The 21582-nt window shown below is 54.0% G+C and overlaps 8 protein-coding genes across 8 annotated transcripts; 4 read left to right on the top strand and 4 right to left on the bottom strand.

The window, feature by feature from the left end:
- The first annotated feature begins 1662 nt into the window (after positions 1 to 1662).
- Positions 1663 to 4639, top strand: BDY24DRAFT_373276 (heat shock factor family protein). The gene is made up of 7 exons (XM_076638277.1): positions 1663 to 1828; positions 2135 to 3154; positions 3247 to 3270; positions 3400 to 3478; positions 3577 to 3671; positions 3752 to 3953; positions 4027 to 4639. The coding sequence occupies exons 1-7, from the start codon at positions 1781 to 1783 to the stop codon at positions 4227 to 4229; spliced, it is 1671 nt and encodes a 556-aa protein (XP_076501067.1). The 5' UTR covers positions 1663 to 1780; the 3' UTR covers positions 4230 to 4639.
- A 234-nt stretch (positions 4640 to 4873) lies between these two features.
- Positions 4874 to 8410, bottom strand: BDY24DRAFT_373240 (sugar porter family MFS transporter). The gene is made up of 17 exons (XM_076638276.1): positions 8196 to 8410; positions 8064 to 8104; positions 7657 to 7756; positions 7513 to 7593; positions 7349 to 7444; positions 7162 to 7266; positions 7017 to 7097; positions 6668 to 6946; positions 6549 to 6582; positions 6332 to 6433; positions 6160 to 6217; positions 5983 to 6095; positions 5841 to 5895; positions 5666 to 5740; positions 5545 to 5591; positions 5332 to 5455; positions 4874 to 5241 (listed from the first exon to the last, which is right to left on the bottom strand). The coding sequence occupies exons 1-17, from the start codon at positions 8244 to 8246 to the stop codon at positions 5085 to 5087; spliced, it is 1599 nt and encodes a 532-aa protein (XP_076501066.1). The 5' UTR covers positions 8247 to 8410; the 3' UTR covers positions 4874 to 5084.
- Positions 8411 to 9136: 726 nt separating this feature from the next.
- On the bottom strand, positions 9137 to 12855 carry BDY24DRAFT_373237 (proline--tRNA ligase). The gene is made up of 14 exons (XM_076638275.1): positions 12513 to 12855; positions 12373 to 12407; positions 12156 to 12312; positions 11763 to 12039; positions 11560 to 11677; positions 11438 to 11463; positions 11275 to 11342; positions 11065 to 11200; positions 10911 to 10975; positions 10733 to 10822; positions 10057 to 10664; positions 9608 to 9915; positions 9308 to 9468; positions 9137 to 9238 (listed from the first exon to the last, which is right to left on the bottom strand). The coding sequence occupies exons 1-14, from the start codon at positions 12736 to 12738 to the stop codon at positions 9231 to 9233; spliced, it is 2283 nt and encodes a 760-aa protein (XP_076501065.1). The 5' UTR covers positions 12739 to 12855; the 3' UTR covers positions 9137 to 9230.
- On the top strand, positions 12836 to 13812 carry PTH4 (Pth4p). Its single transcript, XM_076636931.1, has 4 exons — positions 12836 to 13125; positions 13222 to 13233; positions 13301 to 13393; positions 13460 to 13812. Exons 1-4 carry the CDS (start codon positions 12889 to 12891, stop codon positions 13730 to 13732), a joined length of 615 nt encoding a protein of 204 aa, XP_076501064.1. The 5' UTR covers positions 12836 to 12888; the 3' UTR covers positions 13733 to 13812.
- Positions 13664 to 15649, bottom strand: GEP4 (phosphatidylglycerophosphatase). The gene is made up of 6 exons (XM_076636923.1): positions 15458 to 15649; positions 15318 to 15334; positions 15149 to 15225; positions 15042 to 15080; positions 14874 to 14969; positions 13664 to 14726 (listed from the first exon to the last, which is right to left on the bottom strand). Exons 1-6 carry the CDS (start codon positions 15520 to 15522, stop codon positions 13893 to 13895), a joined length of 1128 nt encoding a protein of 375 aa, XP_076501063.1. The 5' UTR covers positions 15523 to 15649; the 3' UTR covers positions 13664 to 13892.
- Positions 15650 to 15683: 34 nt separating this feature from the next.
- Positions 15684 to 17279, top strand: BDY24DRAFT_373233 (uncharacterized protein). The gene is made up of 5 exons (XM_076638274.1): positions 15684 to 15904; positions 16006 to 16015; positions 16085 to 16131; positions 16209 to 16523; positions 16714 to 17279. The coding sequence occupies exons 1-5, from the start codon at positions 15704 to 15706 to the stop codon at positions 17146 to 17148; spliced, it is 1008 nt and encodes a 335-aa protein (XP_076501062.1). The 5' UTR covers positions 15684 to 15703; the 3' UTR covers positions 17149 to 17279.
- Positions 17280 to 17788: 509 nt separating this feature from the next.
- On the top strand, positions 17789 to 19351 carry BDY24DRAFT_373231 (class I SAM-dependent methyltransferase). The gene is made up of 4 exons (XM_076638273.1): positions 17789 to 17829; positions 17914 to 18356; positions 18536 to 18849; positions 18965 to 19351. Exons 2-4 carry the CDS (start codon positions 17957 to 17959, stop codon positions 19139 to 19141), a joined length of 891 nt encoding a protein of 296 aa, XP_076501061.1. The 5' UTR covers positions 17789 to 17829; positions 17914 to 17956; the 3' UTR covers positions 19142 to 19351.
- Positions 19352 to 19498: 147 nt separating this feature from the next.
- BDY24DRAFT_373230 (uncharacterized protein) lies at positions 19499 to 21541 on the bottom strand. Its single transcript, XM_076638272.1, has 7 exons — positions 21162 to 21541; positions 20992 to 21083; positions 20543 to 20911; positions 20229 to 20457; positions 20098 to 20141; positions 19890 to 20020; positions 19499 to 19786 (listed from the first exon to the last, which is right to left on the bottom strand). The coding sequence occupies exons 1-7, from the start codon at positions 21493 to 21495 to the stop codon at positions 19627 to 19629; spliced, it is 1359 nt and encodes a 452-aa protein (XP_076501060.1). The 5' UTR covers positions 21496 to 21541; the 3' UTR covers positions 19499 to 19626.
- Between the last annotated feature and the right edge of the window lie 41 nt (positions 21542 to 21582).

Here is a 21582-nt window from a genome sequence, read left to right as displayed (position 1 = left end):
AGAGAATCTCCTTCGTTCGTTCGGTCGTTGGACCTTCGAGAGGTTGGGCGGCGACGCGTCGAAACTTTGGTCTCCAAAAGGAGAGGCTTTTTTCACTGGCTCCGGCTCGCACGCCTCTCTTTGGCGTAAGCAGAGTGTTAAAGGGCTTTATTTCTAGCGTTAGTGAAGTGTAGATAGTCCGTTGAGAATGGTACGAGTCGAGAGAAAGGCGAAGGCACAGAACAAAAGACTACGTCGAGTCAAGTCAAGTCAGAACGCTCCCTCCTTCTCAGCAGCAGCCCTCTCCTTCAGGAACTTCATCCCCTTCGCCATGACGTCCAAAATTACGGCACTGTCCTGGCTCGTCGAAGGAGGCCGAGCGAACGAAGAGAGGAAGTCAGAGACGTGTCGCGGAAGGGAAACCAAAAAAAAACGAACAGAACCGGACTCACGACGAACTCGTCAACTTTGACGATCTTCTTCTCCTCATCGAGCCTGAACTTAAAGTTGTACTCGCACTTGACATTCCTTCCCCAAATGGTCTTCGCCTCGCTCTTCAACTGAGGTCGTCAAAGGAGGTGAGGAACAAAAAAAAGCGACGCGTCAGTTCTCGCAAGCCGTCCTCCCAAATCTCGTTCCCCTTCAGCCAAAAAGAAAAAAGGCGCAAGAGCTCAACTCACATGCAGAACCACCGCCTTTTCCTCCTCGTTCCTAAAATCTCTTGAGCTTTGAGACAAAAAGAAGCGACAGAGTGAAGAAACAGAGGACGCGTCGGGACGTTCGAGCTTCGAAGGCTTTCAAGCCTTTCGATGTTGATTCTGCAGTCAGCTGTCTGATCAAGCGCTTGCTCTCTGGCTTGAAAAAAAAATACTCTTACTGAGGTATGTGCGTGAGAAAGACGGGAGCTAAAGCTCAAAGGGGATTGATGAGGAGACGAGAGTTCGACTCGTCGTGTTTTGACAAGAGACGAACGCTCTCTTTTTGCGCGGGAGTTTCTCTTCTCCCTTTAACCTCATGCTCCTCGGATCATAATGGACGTTCCACCGAGACTCGTTTTTGATCTGAGCGACGGGAGGAAGGAGAGAAACAAAAGAACAACGCGAACGCGTCCTTTTCGCTTCCCTGTGTTCGTCGCGTATCTAAACCGTTTGGTTGGGGATTCCGTCGGCTAGATTAAACATTTTCGTGCCGACGAGCGTGGTCGAGCAAGATCAGGCTACCTTCTCTCCGAAAGAAGGGGTCGGAAGGACTGAGAAGACAGAGCAAGAGGGACGTCGTAGCAAGAAAGGGAGGGAGTCAAGACGCGTCGTCCTTGCAAAAGGTTTGCTTTTGTGCTCTCAAAAGGGAGAAAAGTGGGTATCTCGTTCTCTCTTGGGGTCCGTCGATAGCATTCCTTCCGTCCCCTTCGATGCTAATCTGCTTCTTCTATCTCCACTGCCGAAGCTTTGGAAGACGAGCAATCTAGCAATCGACAAAAACGCCTCCAAAAAGATCGACCGAGGGGGTCCTTCCTCTCGACCAAGGCGAGGGAACCTGGAATCTTGACTTTAGTTTCTGCAGGCCGTTTCATGAGTACGGTGAAGGAAGAGCATCGTTAAGCAAGAAGAAAGATAAGAAAGGAAAGATCTCTCGCTCCTGAATCCTCTGAGGCCTTTCAGAGCCGAGCCCTTCCTTTCCAACTCTCCCCGGCAATGGGTGTGACTGTGCTCTTCAAAGTCGAAGCAACTTCCTAGCTCTTCTCGCTCGCTGCCTCTTTCCCTTCCAACCACATTCCTTCCCCTTCGCTTCACCTCCTTCAACTATGTCAACTTCTCAAGCACAGACTAAGACGGAAAATGGGGTTCTAATCGTCAGTCTTCTTCCCACTCCTACCATTCCTATCCTTCACCTTCACACCTCCTTAACCTTCCTCTTCCTCTCCTACCCTTCCTCCTCCTCCTACAATCCACTCTTACCTTCTCATGAATTCCCTGCAAGGCCAGGTAAGCAATCCTTCTGTTTATAGGATCTTTCAACATCCTCCTTCCCCCCAACCAACCTTTTCTTTGGGCTGACTCCTCCCTCCCTCCTTCCCTCCCTCCTCCACCTCTTCTCTCTCTCTGTCTCCCTCCCCCGTCACCTCTCTCTCCTCCTTCCTTCCTTCCTTGCCTCCAAGTGTCCCTACCTCGCCACTTCCTGTCCTCTTCTTAAACCTTTCGCCGCCGCCTTCTCTGGCCACGACGACGGATCCAACTCGAACTCCAACAACTCGAACGATGGTCGACCTTCCCCTTCAGCTTGCGCTTCCGCTCACGCCTCCCCAAACACCCAAGCCGCTCCTCAACAACAGCAACAGCAGCAGCAACCCACCTACGACGCCTTCGGAGGTCCCTCGGTTCCTATCCACTCCCTCCACGGAGGTCCTTCCTCAGGATTCGACAACCAGGGATCCTACAGGCAACAGATGCAGCAGCAACAGCAGGAGCAGCAGGATCGAGGGAGGACGTCGCCGACCCTAGATGGAAACAACGGCAACAACTTCCCTTCAGCTTCCTACTCCCGACCCGTCCTCAACTCGAACGACTCGACGGCCACCTCCATCTCTACCCTCTCCGCTACCTCCTCCGCTCAAAATCAACGACAGCACGGGTCGCTCTCTCCGTCGAGAGACTACAACAACCTCGCGTCCAACAACCTCGCGTCCTCCTCCTCTACTCCTTACTCCACCACCCTCATCCACGGAAACGAACCTCCTACGCCCAACTCCTTCCTTCGATCTCCACCCGTTACTCAACAAGTCCTCACCCATCTCCAGCAGCCCGTCTTCCCTCATCACCAGCAGGAGCAGCAGCGTCAGCAACAGCAGCAGCAGCAGCAGCAGGGACGATACGACCCTTCCGAGGATCCCTACGCGAACTTCACTTCCTCAGCAAACTACGTTGATGGTCGAGATTACTCGAACGGAGGAGTTGGACCTTACTCGGGAGGAGGAGGACCGTACGGAACTTTCAACACCGAGGATATCGAGGACATCAGCTTCAACCGACAACCTCAACCTGCTCCTCAAACGTTCCAACCGATGCAGATTCCCGAACCCGAGGAGAGGAAGGTGTTTGCTAGTCTGGAGGAGGTTCACGAGAGCAACGGCCAGCAGAAGGAGGAGGTCGTTGGGGAACAGACGGCTTTCATTTCCAAGGTTCGTCCTTCTTCCTTCTTCGCTTTGATTTGCTCGACCTTGGAAATCAAGAACTGACTCTCCTCTCTTTGCTTCTTTCTACACATCTTCAGTTGTGGCATCTGCTCTCGCATCCTGTGAGTTCTGTTCCATCTCCTCGACCCTCTCCCGTTAACGCCCGACGGCGCTCTCGACTGCGAGGGCAAATCTGAAACTGATCCTCCCTTCGCTCCCCTCTTCCCTTTCGCTGCTTCTCTTCCTTACAGGAGTACGCTCGGTACCTCAAGTGGTCGAAGGATGGACAGGCCTTCATCTTGACCAACTCGAACGAGTTCGCCATCAAAGGTCAGTTCTTCTTTTGCGTCTCTTTTTCCCTTTCTTCTCTCGCCGCCTCTCCTCTTTTTCTGACGCGCCTTTTTCTTTCCTTTTTTTCTTCGCTGCAGTCCTTCCCCGATTCTTCCGACACTCGAACGTTGCCAGCTTCGTTCGACAGTTGAACTTGTACTCGTTCCAACGTGTTTCGACGATCCGACTTCTCGTTCGTCCCTCATCTCTCCCTTCCCTCCTTCTTTCCTCTCTAAGCTTGTCCTGACCTCGCATCCGTTTCTCGTTCATCAGGACATGGCGGATTCTTCCACTTCCACCTCGATCAACCCCAGTCACGGTCCCGGACCTCACCCTCCCATGCCTACTCCTCATCCCCAACACTCCTTCGGCGGTCCCGAGTCTGACTCCGAGGACCACCACTCTTCTCACTCTGGAGGATCCCCTGGACCATCGAATGGAAACGGAACTACCGATAGCACCGTCACCGCTTCAGGTCCGTTCTCTCGTTCTTTCCCTTCGCTCTTTCTCGTTCCCGTCGCTGACCTTCATTCCCTTTCCCATCTCAGGCTTCACCCACCCTCACTTCCAACGAGACCACCCTGAGCTCCTCAAGCTCCTCAAACCTCGAGGTTCGACAAGGAAGCAGGCTTCCTCCTCGGTCGCGTCGAAAAAAGCTGCCGCTGCCGTCCGAGACGAGGAGGACAGGAGAGCAGGAGGAGGAGGAGGAGCCAAGCGAGCGGGATCGAGTTCAGGAGGGAAGAGAAAGTAGTCTATCAGTCTTTCTCGGGTTGATGTGTTTGGACTCTTTCTCGTATCAATATCTTGTTACTCTCTCGCCTCTCTCGCCGTTTCGTTTTTGATCTGCTCCCTTTTTTGCTTTCCCTTCGTCTTGCCCTCGCTCGACGAACCCAACCACCCCTCTCCCTTCTCGGTCTCGGCTTTCATCTCCTTTCTTGATCGCTGTCGTTTCTTTCTTGGTTCGATTTCTTTCTTGCTTTTCGTCGCTCTTTTCATTCACGCCCGTCACGACGATTTCTCACACTCTTGTTACACCTCTAGCCCCCCTCTCTACTTCTAGCCCCAACATACGATAATTACCAAAAATAGATGTCCTCGAGTTTCCATGTGTACGAACGAATCGGAGCGGAAAGGGCAAGAAAGGGGAGAGGGAGGGACGGGAAGCAAGAACGACGACCGCGACGCGAGCTGGGAGGAAGGAAGGAAGGAACCGCAGCTCTTGCAGTTCTTCTTCCGTTCTCTCTCTGTTGTTGATGCTACTTGAACGGCTGTGTGGATCCTCTACGAGAGCTCGTTCGAGGCAGATCTCCGACAGCGCGCTCGCTCTCGACTTCCGAGGCTGCTCGTCTCACACCCTCCCTCCCGTCTCTCTCGTCAACGATCTACGACACACTTCCTCCTTCGTCTCACCGTCGAGACAATCATTTCTGCTTCCAAAGCTGGTGATTTTCCCTCTCGAGCCTCTCCGTTCTTCGAGAGCAAACGAAGAAAGGAAATCGTTTCGCAGCGACGTTTCATCAGATCGACTCAAACCCCGCGACACACAGAAAAAACTACCAAAGAAGACTCGTTAAGAACTAGTGAAAAAAAACCCCAATTTCATCGTTCAGTGGAAGATAACAGGAGCCTTCCTTCGCTCCTTGACGACTTCTTCTTGATGAACTTCGCCCTTTTCGTCCGTCCACTCCCTCTTCTCCCTGTCGGGGTGAACTTGAGACGGCTGCCATCCGTGAGTCTTCCAAGGCTTGATGCCCTCTCGGTACCTGAATTGAGCGGAAGGAGGGGATGAGGTCAGCTCGAGAAGAGGCGAAGGGTACGAGGGGGAAGAAAAGACGCGTCGAGGAAAGACTCACATCTCGTCGACCTCCTCGAGGGAGAGTCCCTTGGTCTCGGGAACCATGAAGTAGACCCATCCGATTCCGAAGGTGAGGACTCCAGCGAAGATGAGCAGGATGAGGGGACCGATCTTGGCGGCGACTGAGGTCGGGAAAAGAGAGAGAAAAGCGAGCGAGTCGAATCAGCACGACGAACACGAAAGAAGAGTGAGTAGGTTGAATTAGACTCACTCTTAGGAGCGAACCATCCGAGAATGAAGTTCCAGAGCCAGTTGGTGCTGTTAAGAGGAACGTGGAATGTCAGCCGATCGGTCAAGGTCGTTGGAGGAAGAGGGGAAGAGAGAGGACGAACGCGGATCCAAGAGCGATTCCCTTTGGTCGAACTCGAAGGGGGAAGGACTCTCCAAGGTAGACCCAAGGAGTAGCTCTGCGAGAGAAAGACAATAAAACAGGGATGGAAGAAATGGGCAGTGAGGCTGAGGGTCAGCGTCGAAGGAGGATCGAAAGGAGATCGGATCTCGACTCACCCCCAGAAGAGAGAGAAGCAGAGGATCTGAAGGACGGCGAAGGCGATGAGTACGGCTGTAAGTAGAAGAAGAGAGACAGCGTCAGCTTCAAAGGTAGAGAAGTCGAGGGGACGAAGCGTCGAAGAAGGAAGAGGGGACGAACCTCCTCCGCTTCGGTTTCCGCTGGTCAATTCATCGGCAGGAGTTCCGGTAGGGGCGAGAGTGAAGTGACCAGTAAGTCCAGCGATGAGGGCGCACGCAGCCTCGAGAGCAGCTCTGACGAAGGAAGAAAGAACAAGGTCAGATCCTGGCATTGTACGGATACGGAAGACGAACTCACCCCCAGATCAGCATCCTTCTTCGTCCCATGATGTCGAGAAGTCGAAGAGCGGGAATGGCTGCGAAGGGGAAGAGCGAAGGAAGGGAAAAGAGAGAAAATCGGAAACGGAGAAGAAGGGTCAGCGATAGTTCGACGCGACGCGACGAGGCGAGATGCGAGGCTGCTTGCTCACTTCCAGCGACCGAGACTCCTCCAAGCATGAGCTGAACGGCGTAAGGGTTCAGGCTGACTTGAGCCTGCTCGAAGAAGGTAGGACCGTAGTAGTAGTAGAAGTCTGAGGGAGAGAAAGTCGAATCGAAATTAGTTCAGTTGCGGGAAAAGGACGGAAAAGCAGGAGCGACGCTGCTGCTCCCAGGGAGCTCGTATGTGTACAGAAATGATGTACGCACTCTGTCCATTGAGTTGTTGGATGAATTGAAGCATCTAGAGGTGGCGAAGGAAAAAAGGAAGCGGGCGTCAGTCCTTCGTTTGTTCGTTCGTTCGTTCCTTGCCGGACAACTGTACTGACCATTCCGTTCAAAGTCCTCTTCCACAGAACGTTTCGAGTAGAGAAGCACTCAAGCCAGGTAGCCTTTCCTCCCTCGTTCTCCAAGGAGAGTCCGTAGTTTAAGTCGTCGATTTCCTCGGTGACGGTTGGGTCGTCCGTCTCGACTCCGTTGAGCATGGCGATGGCCTTCCTGGCTCCTTCTTCGTCTCCTCGTCCGATGAGCAGTCGAGGAGACTCGGGTAAGAAGAGGATACCGGAGCAGAGGATGAGACCGAACAAGATCTGAAGACCGATGGGAACCTGACGATGCGAAGCAGGATGAGAGAGATCAACGAAAGGATCTCGAGCACGAGGTAAAGCTAGTACTCACTCTCCAAGCAGCAGAACCTGGAATCTGGTAGCATGCGTAGTCTAGTATATAAGCGAAGAAGAGACCGAGGATGATTTGAACCTGTAGACCCGCAAGACGCGTCAGATTCGTCGATTACTTCATCGAGCGACGCTTTGACACTGACCTGGTAGAACACGAGCAGGAACCCCCGAAGATGCTTAGGAGCAGTCTCTCCGTTGTAGAGGGGGACGATGGCACTCATGGCTCCGACTCCGAGACCAGCGATGAACTGGGAAGGGAAGAGAGAGGTTGAGTCGACGCGTCAGTTTCGCTCGACCTTCTTCCCGACTTTGACTCTAAACAGGACTCACTCGACCGACGACGATTTGAGGAATGGACCGCTCAGTAGCAGTTTGAATGGTGACTCCGACGGTGAAGATAGCAGACCAGATGAAGATCGATCCTTTCTAGAAGAGAGAACAGGTCAGCGAAAAAGGGCTCGGAGTCGTTGACGGGAAAGGGAGAAACCACTCACTCGACCGAATCGATCGGAAGTCAAAGCTTGAGCCAGAGATCCCACGAAGGTACCAGCAGAGAGAAGTGAAGTGATGAGAGCCTGCCGAAAAAAGGGAGACATGAGCGAAAGAACAAAAGGAAGAGACGCGACAGATCGACGAACTTGTCTGTCGGGCGAAAGAACCTGCTTCCCAGTCAAGTCGAAAGTATCTCCGAATCTCATCTGGAAGTCCTTTTGGATCAAGAGACCTGAGAGTACTCCACTGTATAAAGTAAGAGAGAAGGAGAGGTCCAGATTAGTACAAGGGTGGTCGGCTAGAGCGGGTGCGAAACCCCGGGCGCTGTTGAAGAGGTTGGTCCTTCGACGAGGTCTCTCCTTCAAATCGACATCCGTCTCGTCTCCCAGCCGAGGTGAGTTGATATGCGAGAGAAGTGAGGTTGAGGGAAGAGAGGTTGCTGATGTGAAGCGGCAACCTCCTCTCTCCTCGATTTCTTCCTCCTCCTCGTCCCCCTCCCTTCCATCTGTTCCTCCCGCCGTTATTCTGCGTAGACATATTGTTAGATACAAACATGTCGTAGCCAAATAGAAATCCGCCAAACGCAACGAATATCTACGAGTAGAAAGAGCAAGGAGGGAAGAAAGGGAGAGGTCAGCTTGGCCAGAGAGAGAGGACGGAGGGGGAGAGCGACGAGAAAACGCACGGAGAAGAGAACGACTCGCTTGTTAGCGAAGAGATTGAGAGAAGCAACCATATGTGCTTGCCGCGATGGAGTGGAAGGTGTTGTCGAGAGCTGAAGAGCTGAAGGAGGAGTGAGCTCGAGCTGGTGGTTTGGGGTTGACTTCTTCTTCTCCACCTCGTTTCCTGGGGAAAGAGTATAGATCTTGAGTTGAGTGATCGATCGGACCTCAGGCTCGAAGGGGAAATACAGGCAGAGAAGGAAGCTAGACCTGCAAAAGAGCCCGCCATCAGCTGCTGGATCGCACCGGCGCGGTTTCATCCGCTCTGCTTCCTGCTGTTCGTCGTTGCTTTTTTCGAGCTCCTGTTTCTTCGGAGATGGCTCAAAGAGGCAGTATAGCCGGTAGATGATGATCCGAATTCAGGGATCGGGAGGCCAGGCCGTTGAGGGAAGGAAGACACACCGAGGCGTTTCAGGAGGAGGATCCCACGCGAGGAACGCAGAGTCGCGACCGATCTCCGATTCTCGATGTTTTGCTTCCTGAACCTGCGAAGATGCATAGAGATGAGCAGAGATGGGAGTGGATGTCAGCATGTAGATTGTAGATCAGATCAGCACCGAGAACGGACGCGTTCTCACCCGAGAAGCCACCTTCAATCGAAACAACTTCGACGTTGTCCTCTTCTTCGTCCCACGATCTGAACAACGTTGCTCTCGATGCCGAACTCAAAACTCCTCCTCCCTCCAAGCTCAACTCCTCCTCCTCCACCTTCTTCAACTCACTTTCCTTCATCATCAAAGAATCATCGTCGAGAAGTGGGACGATCTCGTTCCTACCCTCGACAACAAGTGCGTCGCCGTTCTGCCTTGGTGCGAGGATCCCGTTTGTGAAGATGAGATCGAGGACCGGAGGGCGAAGATGGCTCTATCGTCGCTAAAACCTCAACCTCTCCTATCCGAACACGTGTAAGAACTCAACATCAGATCTCCAAAACCCAAACGAACCGTCCTCGTCCCTCAACCCGAACCCTTTTCCTTTTCCCGCTCCTCGTCTTCGATCTAGTAACCTGTTCAAGTAATCGAAAGAGAGTCAGAGACAAGCTCTCAATGGGAGAGATGAGGAGAGGACGACTCACTCCTTCCGAACATGGTCCACCTCTTCGAAGCCTTTCCACACGCGGGACACGACTTTCCCTCGATGGAACCAAACTGCTCCTGGTCGAAGGGGATGGCGAGGGACTTGGCTCCGGCTGAAGGGACTCGGTCGTCGTCGGCTTCTTGGGAGGCGGCTTTGGCGCTGTTGGGGAGGGAAAAGAAGGGAGAAGAGAGGAGGGGAGAGGTCAGTCGACGCGTTCGTTCTCGATCTTCGTTCCCTCCTCGATCAGAGATCTTCGCAGAAGGACGAGGAAGTAAATATAGAAGGTGGCGGTACTCACATCTTCGCACTCCGATCCTTGATCTCATCCTCACAAACGGGATCCTCGCACCAAGGCAGAACGGCGACGCACTTGTTGTCGAGGGTAGGAACGAGATCGTCCCACTTCTCGACGATGATTCTTCGTCGATCGAACTCGGCCTTGGCCTTGGCGAACATATCGGCTTGGATCTGAGTGAGGAAGGCGGGGATGGTCGTGGCGAGGGTGTCGAGAGGGAAGTCGGTCTTGACTCCGTTGTCTCGTCGAACGGAGAGGGTCTGTCCCTTCTCGAGATCCTTGGGTCCGATTTCGAGTCGGAGGGGAACTCCCTAGAAGACAGAAGGAAGAGAAAAAGGGAAGAGGTGGTCAGTTGAGGTTGGTTTTGAGGAAGAGGGAGGAGACGAAGACGAAGGAGGAAGCGACGCGTCGAACGAGAATCGAAACGACGAAACGAAAAGGTTGAGACTCACCATCATCTCCCAATGCGACCACTTGAACCCAGGAGTGTAACCCTCCCTGATATCACTCTTCACCCTAACATCCACATCCTGCAACTCCTTCACCACCCTCGCCACCGTCTCGTAAACCTTCGCCCTCGTCTCCTCGCTCAACTTGGTCGTCAATCCACTAGGGATAACCACGACCTGCACCGGCGCAACCCTAGGAGGAGTAACCATTCCCTTGTCGTCTCCGTGGGTCATCACCATCACTCCGATACTCCTCGTCGAGAGTCCCCAACTGTTCTGCCAGACGTGCAAGACCTCTCCGGGCTTGTTGGGATCCTCGACCTGGATGTCGAACATCTTGGAGAAGTTCTGTCCGAGGCAGTGGGAGGTGGCGGCTTGAATTCCTCGACCGGTGGTGGGGATGAATCCCTCGATGGTGGTGGTGAAGAGTCCTCCGGCGAACTTCTCGTTCTCGGACTTGACTCCCTTGACCATGGGGACGGCGAGGAGCTCCTCGTAGACTCGTCGGTAGAGGTCGAGGATCTGGTGGACCTCGGCTTCGGCTTCCTCTCGAGTGAGGAAGGCGGTGTGTCCCTCCTGCCAGAGGAACTCTCGAGTTCGGAGGAAAGGTTCTGAGAATGAAGGAGGGAAGGTCAGGACGCGTCGAACAAGGAGCGAAGAGAGAGGAAGAGGAACGAACGAGGGTTCTTGAACTCCCATCGAACGACAGAGTTCCACTGGTTGAGTCGGAGAGGAAGGTCTCGGTAACTCTGGATCCACTTGGCGTAGTCTGTTCGAGTCGACAGAAGAGGAGAGGAGAGCATCAGCCAGCTGAACGAACGAAACGACGAACAGCAGAGAAGGAAGCGAGGACGAACAAGGGTACATGACAGTCTCGGAGGTAGGTCGAATAGCGATAGGCTCCTCGAGATCGGATTGTCCGCTGTAGAATCGAAAGAGCAAGGCAAGTCGTGTCGAGTCAGCAGCGTCGATGGACGAAGAGCAACGAAGCAAAGAAGAGGAAAGACTCACGCTCTAGTAACCCAAGCGACCTCGGGAGCGAATCCCTCGATGTGGTCCTTCTCCTTCTCGAGTCGAGAGTTGGAGACGAACATGGGGAAGTAGGAGTTCTGGACTCCGAGCTTCTTGATCTCCTTGTCGAACCAAGCTGAAACGAGGAAGAGACGCGAAGAAGAGGTCAGTTGAAGGTCAGAGAAAAGAAGAGCAGCGAGAGGGACCTACCCTGGATAGACTCCCAAACGGAGTAAGACTGAGGTCGGAGAATGTAGCATCCCGAGATATCGTAGTAGCTGGAGAAGAAGAAGAGGCAGAGGAAGAAAAGAGGTGAGCTCGACGCGAGAGCTGAAGCTCGATTTCTCGCCCGAGGATGAGAGCTGGGACGCACTCAATCATCTCTCCTTTGACGAGAACCTAGAAGAAGAGAGGAAAAAAGTCAGGAGCGGCTCCAAGAGAAGGACAAAACAGCAGTAGCAGCGAAGGAGAGAGAGGCAGGAAGCTCGAACTCACTCGCTTGTACCACTCAGGGAAGTCTCCGTCCTTCTTGATTCCGATAGCGAGCTCAGCAGCTCCATCGATCTTAGCCTCCTCCTTCCTCTTCTTATCAGCAGCCGCACCCTTGGAGGGTCTACCAAAACACCCAAACCAAACAGTTTCGAAGGTCAGCTCGAACTCTCTCCTTCCCTCCTCCCTCCCTCTCTAGCTCGACTCACCCAGCGCTCTTATCCTTGGGCTCAGCCTTAACGACCTCCTTCTTCTCAGGCTTCTTGTCTCCCTCAGCGGTCTGCATAGGAGCGAAATCGACCTCGGTGACCTCCTTTCCGAGCGAGTGGATGAATTTGGCGAGCTCGGATCCAGGGAGGAAGATGGTCGAGGCAGAGGTCGAAGGGTGGACGGCGTAAATGGTGGAAGCGTTGGTGGTCGCGAAAGAAGCGTCGAGGATGGTTCGGACTCGGGGGAGGAGAGCAGGGGTGAGGAGAAGGGGGGAGACTAGAAGTGAGAGAGAAGGAGGAGAGGGAGGGAGGAGGTTCAGCTTTTGAGCTCGTTTGGTTTCGTTCCGTTCTTCTTCGAGGGAATGTGTATATATGTAGAGAAAGAAGACTGACCGTCGTCCTTGGAGCAGTTGAAGAACTCCTTGATGAGATCCTCAGCGGCGAGTCGCATCTCCTTGACGGAGAGCTTCTTGCCCAAAGGTCCAGAGGGAGTCTCGGTAGGCTCGGGAGCGATAATCACAAGGGGGATGGGGGTAACAGATTTGGGAGTCTACAAGAACAAGATGATAGTCAGATTGAGAAGTAGATATGTATGGAGAGTTGAGCTCACCTTGGGCTTGAAGACGAGGGTCTTGGTCAACTCGTCTGAACGAGAAGAGGAAGGAGAGAAGAGCGAGCTCATCAGCTCTTGGTTTGGTTTTGACTTCTCTTCCTGTCCTGATGAGAAAAAAGATAGACTCGTAAACTCACACTTCTCAGGAACTCCATCCTTTCCCTCGAGAGCCTCCTTCCACTGCTTGGCTCCTACGACGGGACCGTGCTCGACGATGGACGAGGGAGAGACGGAAATGTTGAGAGCACTCAGTTGAGCGATCAGATCGGACGACATTCTTCGCGAAGGGGAGAGAGTACTGGTAGAAGAAGTGGCGATGCGAGGGATGAAAGAAGGGGATGCTCGAAGAAGGCTTCTGAGCATGCAAAGCTGGGAGGGGGGGTCGTGGTGGTTTGGAGAGAACAGGGCTGAGAGGGAGGGGAGGAGGAGAAGGTCGAGTCAAAATCGAACGGAGGCACTTCTTCTTCCCTTCAAACAGCCACTCGCCCTTCTTCTTTCAATTTTTCTCGTCTCATGTCTCTTCTATTCAGCAGCAGCAGCAGTCTTCGTCGGTGCATAGGGCCAACGAGTCCTCTCCGCTCGCTCGTCTCTGCTCGGTTCAACTCTGACGGACCTCGACGATCTCCTCTCTCTCCCGAGAAGACTCAGATCCTTCGAGACTGGGCTGAGGAGTTCCAGACCAAGGAACTCGACAAGGAACTGCCAGGAGTAGACGTCAGGTTCGATAGATCGGGTGGAGCAGGAGGGCAGGTGAGTCGGGCGAGCTTCAGAGGGAAAGAGGGAAGGAGACGACTCGAGCTGACCTTTCTTCGTCTCCTTCTTTTCCTTTCGTTCTTCCGAGCTCAGAACGTCAACAAGGTCGGTCCTTTTTATCAACTCTATTCACCGAGATAAGATGCTGATAACCGATACTCCCTTTTGTCAGGTCAACACCAAAGCAACCGTCCGGATCTCTCTCGCTCAAGCCTCTCCTTCCTGGATCCCTTCCCCTCTCCTGCCCACGCTCACGTCTTCCTCTGTTCGTTCTCCCGCTCTTTCCCTTCTCTCCCTCTCCCACTAACCCTCCTTCTTACTTCCCGCACAGCCTTACTACACTCTCACCACCCACTCTCTCCTGCTCTCGGGATCCTCCACCCGCTCCCAGTCAGGCAACCTCGCCGACTGCTTCCTCCGACTTCGCGCTCATCTGCTCGCTCTCGCTCATCCGTTGATGCCGAAAGAGACGAGCAAGGAGAAGATGGAGAGCGTAGAGGAGATGAAGAAAAAGTACAAGGAGAAGATCAGGAACGAGAAGGAGAAGAGGAAGGAGAAGAAGGAGGGCAGGAGTGCGGGCAGGGGAGGGAGAGGCGATGAGTAGAGAGCGGAGAGTGTTGGTTCTTTGTTGAGCCCGGAGAGGAAGGAAGGTGTGGAGATAAGGGAGGGGACGGGAAACTTGCGGAAACGGGAGCCAAGAGGTGGGCACCGAACTGAAACGTAGCATCGATCTCGACGCGTCTCATCACGTCCCTTCTCTCAACTCAAACAACCTCTTTCGCCTTCATCACCACCTCCTCCACCTTCCTCACCCCATCAACGCCACCCTTTCCAGCACCTAGCACACTCTCCACCTCCAAAACCTTCTTCTCCCCTCCTCCACCCACCACCTTCTCTCCTCCTCCTGCCTTTCCTCCGGTCAACCCAACCTTCCCGCCCACCCACTTCGCTCCCCTCCCAACCCTCCTCACTTCCCTGCCCACAACCTCCAACCCTCCTCTCACACCTCTTCCAACCTTCCTGCCACTCTCCACCCACCCGCCGACCTTCTTCACCAACCCAACCTTCGTCTCAACCTCCTCCGGCAGCAGCTTCACCGCTCCCATCTCCCTCCACTCCCGCATAGTCACCTCGTAGGAGATCCCCGTTGACCGACGGATGAGTCGCTCGAGAGCGCGTTCGAGCAAGCGCAGGAAACGGACGTCTTTGGGTTGGGCGAGGAGGGTGGTGAGGATGGAGATGGACGGAGGGGAACGAGGGAGGAGGGAGGTCAGGATAGTGTCGGTGAGGAGACGGTCGCCTATGACGAGGATACCGAGGGAGCCTGGGAGGGGTGGTAGGATGGTGGGGACGATCAAAGCTGTTGAGGAGGTTGGGAGGGAGGGAGAGGAGGAGGAGGGAGAGGGAGAGGGAGATGGCCGAGTTGTTGGTACGGGAGAGCTGATGGAGGGTGATGGAGGATCGAAAAGTCGGCCCGTGGAGGTGAGGGGTGTGGTGAGGGATAAGGAGAAGTAGTCGGAGACTTCTTGATGGCAGAAGGGTTTCTTTTTAGCGTGAAGGAGGACGGGGACGCCTGTCGAGCGATGGAGAGCTTCGGCCTGCAAGAGATGGAAGATACGAGTTAGTTTTTGGATAATTGAACGCGCAAGAGAGCTCGCAGCGGATTTCAATGGGATAAGGGTTGAGAAAACGATGGAAGAAAGAAGAGAGAAAACAGAGGAAGGAAGGAAAGAAGACGAGCTCACCCCGAGCCAACCAGCGTCCGACTTCGTCCCCGACGAGTTTGAAACGATCAGGACCTTGGAAGGACCGAACGTTGATACGCATGAGTTCCAGGAGTCCTATATCAACGACGAACGGAGTCAACAGGTCAGATCCGGACGAGAAAGTGAGCTCGGAAGGAGCGAACGAACCTGGAGGTGAGGAAGGAGAGTGTCGACACCTGGTTTCGTCTAGCAAAGATATCACAGTCAGCTTGAGCTTGAACGGGATGAAAATTATGTAGAGTGGTAGATCTCACTATGCAGTTATCCTTATCGAAGACAACTCCTCGATACCCCAAGGCCTTAAGGGCTGGGAAGTTGAGTTGTCGGATGTCTGGAGGAGCGAAAGCGAAAGATGAGCTCGACGTTTCTTCTGCTTCTTTCGCTGCTCAAACCTCCCGAGCTGAGATACACAAAGATACTAACCATCAACCTTGATCTGCCTGCTCTCGTCCCAAGTCCAAGGAAGAAGAAACGAAGAAGGAAGCCGGGCGTGTGAGCTCGAACGAAACCAAACGAGAAGGGAGCGAAGGAGGAAACGATGAAGCTCAAGCTCGGAAACTTACGGCAAGATCCTCGATGGTTTCCCTATCAGTCCCAAGATCCTCAGCGTCGTTGGTAGTTGAACCATTCGCCGCCTCTGTAGTATTCCGATAAAGAATTGCTGGAATTCGATGATGGAGGTTTGGTGGGAGGGAGGACGAAAGCCTCGGCACGCCGCCTTCGATCAGCTCCCTTTCCTCTCTTGAATCTCTTCGCCCTCCACCTTTGCTTCTTGCTCTCAAACCACCACAATCTCGATTTCGTCAACTATGTCCATACCCACACCCATACAATCGCCAACCGCCCTCTTGACTCGTATAGCGGAGCCGCTCTTGCAGCGTCGATTCGGAGAAGACCAGCAGCCGGGAAGGAGACAAGCTCAAGGGACGACGACGACGACGAGGAGTTCCAGTAGCGCTGCTTCGAGTCCTACAGGGATCAATGGAAGTTTTCAACTTGGAGGTGGTACTGTGAGTTCTTTGTCGTCGTTCTCTCTGGATGCCTGAGAGGAAGCACAAGGCAGAGGAAGGAACTGACGACCTCCGATGTCTCTCTCTCTCGGTTCCCACAGCCTCCCTCTGGTCGGTTCCTCCTTTCCTCCTTCTATACCTCCCTTCCCAGACTGACCCTTTACATCGTCCATCTTGTAGTTTATCTTATCTGCTTTTGCGTCATCATCATCCTTCTTGTTTCAATCGTGAGCCCTCTACACTCAAACTCTTATCGTTCCTCAGCTCCCCTTCTGACCTCCTTCGTCCATGTTTCTCCTTCTAGTCTGGTGTGATCACTCTCCGAGCTATGCGATATCGCCGCCGGCTACATGTCGCCTGGCGTCGAACAGGCTACTCGGACGCCTTCTTCGATACGATCTCGGACGAGGATATGGCTCGTAGCGGGATGATGGGAGGAAGATCGTGGCCGACGGTTCTAGGAGGAGGGAGCGGGAGCGGGAAGGAGACGAAGATCAAGCAGGTCAGGCCGGTGATGTACGAGATTGGGATGGGGTGGGAGAGTGAGAAGAGCGGGAGCGACGAGAAGGGAAAGGCCAGAGGAGGAGGGAGAGGAGACGCGTCGTGGGAAGGGATCGAGGTGAGTTTTCTGCTTCTTTTCGCAGCTGTTTGAATCTGAAGGGTTGCCTAGAGAAGGAGTGGAGTCCTGGGTACGAGCTAGAGCTCGAGAGATCTCTCCGGGAGCCGTCTCCAGCTCGTCGTGATCGAACTCGTCCCTTCCCTCCCGCGTCCCAACTCCTTCTGACTCTCCTCTCTTCTTCCTTCTTCAGCCAATCTCAACAACCCTCCTTCTCCCGAATTCCAATTACACTTCCTCTCAGTCATACATCCCAACACCCGCACCCCTCTACCACCCCGCGCCCTCCTTCTGGCAATCCCTCACCTCCGCGCCCATCCGTCCTCCTCCTCCTCCTCCCCCACCTCCCATCCCCCCCAAACCAGTCGAGGAAATCCTCAAGGCCGGCGCTCGAGTTGAAATATCAGTGTTGATTGCGCTGCCGTGCGAAAGTGAGGGGGGAAAGGCAGGGTGGGAGGAGGAGGTGAGGTCGAGGAGGCGTGCTGCAGCGTCGGCAAGTGCGAACGGAGGGAGAGCGGGAGAGGTAGAAGAAGATGAGGGAGAGGAGCTACCGGAGGTCTGGCTGGGTGTTGCGGAAGGGGTGGGGTTGATCGATTGGGAAGACGAGAGGAGGGAGAAGGGTTGGTAAGAAGAGACGCGTCGTTTGGTTTTCGGTCCCTTCTTCGATTTTCGTTGTACTGTGCGGGACTCTGATTGTGTTGCTTCGTATTCTTATCTTAACGACTGCTGGGAACAATGATAATCTATCTACTCTCCGTCTTCGAGGTTGGAAGTCACAGATTTCTTCGCAGGAGCAGTTTCGAAAGACGTGTCGTCGCGTCGCAGAAGCTTGTTACCAGCCCTTGCTGTTTCAACCCATCCGACCTCTACCAACCTCTTCCTTGCTCTGCCAGCCAGCTTTCAGCTCTCCTCTTGAAACCCTCCATCTTGATCGTCGTCGTCCCTCTTCCTCCTGGTGCCTCCTCGCGACGACGCGCTCCTTGTTCTTTCGGCCCTACTCCGTCGCTTTGACCCTCCAACGAAGAGGAGAGCGGAGGTAAGCAACGTGGCCAGGAGAAGCTTTCTCTCCTTTTCTTCGGAGGAGAGGGCCTCAAAGGGATCGAACAGCTCTCCTGTTGTTTGTCTCCAAGGGAGAGGAGAGGGGAGGGGACCTAGGGGGACCTTGCGTCGCAGGCTCCCCTTCCTGTCGCTTCCCTCCCAACACCCACCACCGAAAACCATCCTCCACCTTCCTTCTTCATTCCCCTTCAACTCTCACCATGGCCGCTGTTCTTCCCGATACCAACTTCTTCTCAGGACACCGAAAGAAGTGAGTTTGGGCCCACGGACGAGGCCGTCGGTCGTCGAGCTGACCTTTTTTTGGTCTCTCTCAACTGCCATCTTCCTCTCTCAGATCCTCCTCCCTCAGCAAGATCCTCCTCCTCCCCACCCCACCCATGTCGCCTTCTTCCTCTCACACGCCTTCCCACATCGAATCCATCACTTCCTTCTACACCCAAGCTCGAGCAGAGAGCTACGACAACTCGGCTTTCCACCTCAAACTCGCCTCCTCCATCGTCTCCTCTCTTGACCTCCCTCCCACCTCGTCCTCAACCTTCAGAGTCCTCGATCTCGCAACGGGAACAGGGCTCGTAGCTCTCGAGGTCGCCAAGGGTGGGTTCCAAGTCATCGGCGTGGACGTGAGTGCGGAAATGCTCGCCGTTGCGAGGGCGAAGGCAGAGAAGGAAGGAGTCGAGCTTACGTTCCTCCAAGGCGACGCTCAAGAGCCTAGAGGATCGTTGAAGACTTTGGTCGGGGTTGGGTTCGATCGAATTGTCTGTTCTTCCGCTATCACTTGTGAGTTTCTCAGATCTCTATCTTTGGGGGAAAGAGGGTCGAGTCGAGAGGGGGAAGAAGTCTCAGCTCATCTCCGTCGCCTTCAGCCCTCGCTTCGACTCCCTCCCTCTCTTTGCCTTCCTTCCTTCCTTTCAATCAGCCGGATCTGAACCTTTCCCACTTCTCTTTTCTGCTCACAGTCCTCCTCCCAAACACCTCTCTCCTCTCCTGGTCTCACCTCCTTCGATCCTCACCCTCCTCGACCATCGTCTTCGACGTCCCCTCTCCCGAGTCCTCCATTCGAAACGTCCTCCTCTCTCAAATCTCGGCCAAGTACGGTCTCACCCCCAGGTTCAACCGAAGATGGATCACTTCGAAGGAGAGCGTGAAGGAGGTGGTCGAGCAGACGGCGAGGTTGGTGGTGAGGAGCTTGACGGGGACGGGGATTCTCAGCTCCAAGAAGGTTGGAACTTCGAAAGAGAAGGCAGAGGAGGTTTGGGAGGAGACTCTGAAGGTGAGCTTCAAGCCTGTTCCTCGAGTTGAGGGATCCTTGGGGGTTCTGAGGACGATGAGACGCTAATTGAGTTCGTTCCTCGTCGCGTCTCCCTCCGTCGTTTTCATCTCCTCAGGTCACCAACATGAACCCCTACCCCGAAGCTCTCTCCCTCGGCAAGATTACCGCCGACCAGTTCGCTGAATCTCGAGCGTCTTTCATCGAGGAGTGGATGAAACTTGGGGACGGAGCTGGATCCGAGATCGACGAGACGATGGAGAACTGGATCGTCGTTTGCTCGCTGAAGGTCTAGATATACCTCTCTTTTCTTTCGTTCTTTACCTTGGATCTCTCCCTAGAGGGGTGTGCGTTCTTCTCTTGCTGCTGCCTTGCCTCGTACTTTTCCCATTCGTTCGTCTTCTTTCGCATTCTCTTTCTCATTTTGGGTCTTCGTTTTTGCTTCACTTTGTACCTTCTACCTAAACACTAGCATTTTTTCTACATCTGGCTCTTGATAAGTGCAGTCCTTCTAGGGTTCTTCAAGACCATGAGTCCTCTCCTCTTCATTTTTCGCGTGATTTCGAACTTTGTGGAACGCACGCGTTGCCTAAGTTTGTTGGGTGTTTTGGTTACGCTGATTCCCTTTCGTGAGATACGGGTACGGGCATACACCAGAATTCTTAACAGTGGTCAGGTCGTAAATTGAGCGAACAGAAGAAAACTGAAAGTAACGAGCACAACTAAGAACGCGTCGCCTCGTCCTCCTCCCTCCTCCCGTCCAAACCCCCAGAAACCAAGCTAGCACTCGGATGTCATTCCGACGAAAGTCTTCGTCCCTTGCATCATCACTGCTTCCAGCTGCCAGCTCTGCTCCAACTGACTGTCCGACATGGGGGCGGGTTGAACGAGAGGTTCGTCCGTTCGCCAACCAGGGAGTTCGAGACCGAGGACGATTTCTCTGCATCGAGCGAAAGAGAGAGAAAGGACAGAATCAGCGAGAGCTCGGTGTTGGTTGCAGTAAAAGAAAGGATGGAGAGATGGGACGAGAGGAGACGACGAACCTGACGGACGCGCCGTGAAGTTGATCCCCGCCTGAGAGCGAGGGATTTCTCTGCTCTCCTGCTTCGTCAGTAGATGGGACGAGGTAGAGAGTGAGGGTGTCGAGTGAAACTTTGTTTTGGAGCATCCAGGCCTGCCAGACGAAAGAAAACGGAGGTAAGCGATTCTGAACAGAACGAAAAAAGTCAAGGAGATCGACACGAGACGTACTCCTGAGTCCATAGCGTCTCCGAAGATGGTGGCTGTTTCGATTCCTGGGGATTACGAAAGAGGTAGGACTGGTCAGCGAAGGGAAGGAAGAGAGAGAACGAAAGCCAAACGTCGTGGTCAACACAACTCACCGGCAGCAGCCTTCTCGGTCAAACTGACGAGCCCACACCGACTAGCCTTCATCGCATTGACCCTCACCAGCGGATCAGGCATCCACTCGATCCTCCTGTCCATCGGCGTAAGGCGCAGGTACTCCTCGTCCTCAGCAGAGAGGATCCGTCGAGCGTCGAGCTGTTCCTTTCGACCGGGAGGGGACGTCGCAGCGAGAAGTTGGAGGATTAGGGTTTGAGCCGTGGTGATCTAGAAGAAAGAAAAAAACATGGACCGTTTAGAGCTGGAAGCAAAAGGAGAAGACAGCGAGGGAAAAGGAAGGGAGAGAACGAACCGTCTCCTCAGCGAAACTGTTGTGGTGATAGCCCTTCGTCGGGTGATCTCGATCCTGATAGAGAGCGGAGTGAGCTTGGAATAGTCGCCACTTCCAGTCGATGGAGTTGAGGGGGTTGTAGAAGGGGAAGGAGCCGATGTTGGCTGGGGAGGAGTACGTGTAAGACGGGAGGGAGGGTTCGGGTTGAGATTGGTTTGGAAGGTAGGGCCAGGAGAGTTGTCGTTGAAGAGCGAGTTGATGTGGAGCACCAGAGGATGAGGGTGTTGATGAGGAGGGAAAGGGTTGATGAAGAGGGATAGAGCCGGGAAATGATGTGAACGCGTCGTTGGCGTTGAGATGAGCTCGAGGAAGAGATCCGCCGTTGAGGAGCTGGACCCAGGAAATCGGATAGGGATCTTAGACATCCCTCGAATGAAATAAATACGAGGCAAGTGGGAGGTTCGACTTACAGTTGCGAAGAGCGAAACAGAAGTGAGCTTCGAGGACGGAACGGAAGTCGGAGAGGGAAGTCTCGGAGCCGCGACCCTGTTGATTGAAGAAGCTACAGAGGCAAGAGAAAGATATATCGTCAGCTTGAAGCCCGTGTAGACTCTGCGGCATATCCTTAGCCAAGACTTACTCCTTGAAGCCTCTTTCTCAACCCCAGAACTCAACGACGAACTGCCCTCCTCTCCTCCCTCCCTCCTCCTCTGCGCCTCCTCCTGAAGCTCAACAGCCCTTCTCGCTTCCATCATGAATCCTCCCTCTCCGAGATCCAGCATAGCCGACCCCTTCTCCCCGGTCCTTCGCTTTCCGAGAGCTGTAGGGGTAGGAAGAGAGCCAGAGCTCGAGCTCCTTTCCTTCTCAGCCTTCTTCCTAGCTCGATGGTCTCGTTGCTTGATCTTGTTGCGTTCCTTCTGATAAACGATCTTCTGCTCGGCCGTGAGGCCTCGAGTTCCATCAGAGGGGGGCATTTCAGCGAAGAAGAAATTCTCTGAGTTAATTGTTGGGGTTGGAGGGAAGGAGAGGTCGATGAGCTCGGATCGTCCTTCCCCTGGATT

This window comes from Mrakia frigida, assembly GCF_051309035.1.
Source record: "Mrakia frigida strain ATCC 22029 unplaced genomic scaffold BDY24scaffold_1, whole genome shotgun sequence".
Lineage (NCBI taxonomy): Eukaryota > Fungi > Basidiomycota > Tremellomycetes > Cystofilobasidiales > Mrakiaceae > Mrakia > Mrakia frigida.
This window is presented reverse-complemented; position numbering and strand designations above follow the sequence as displayed.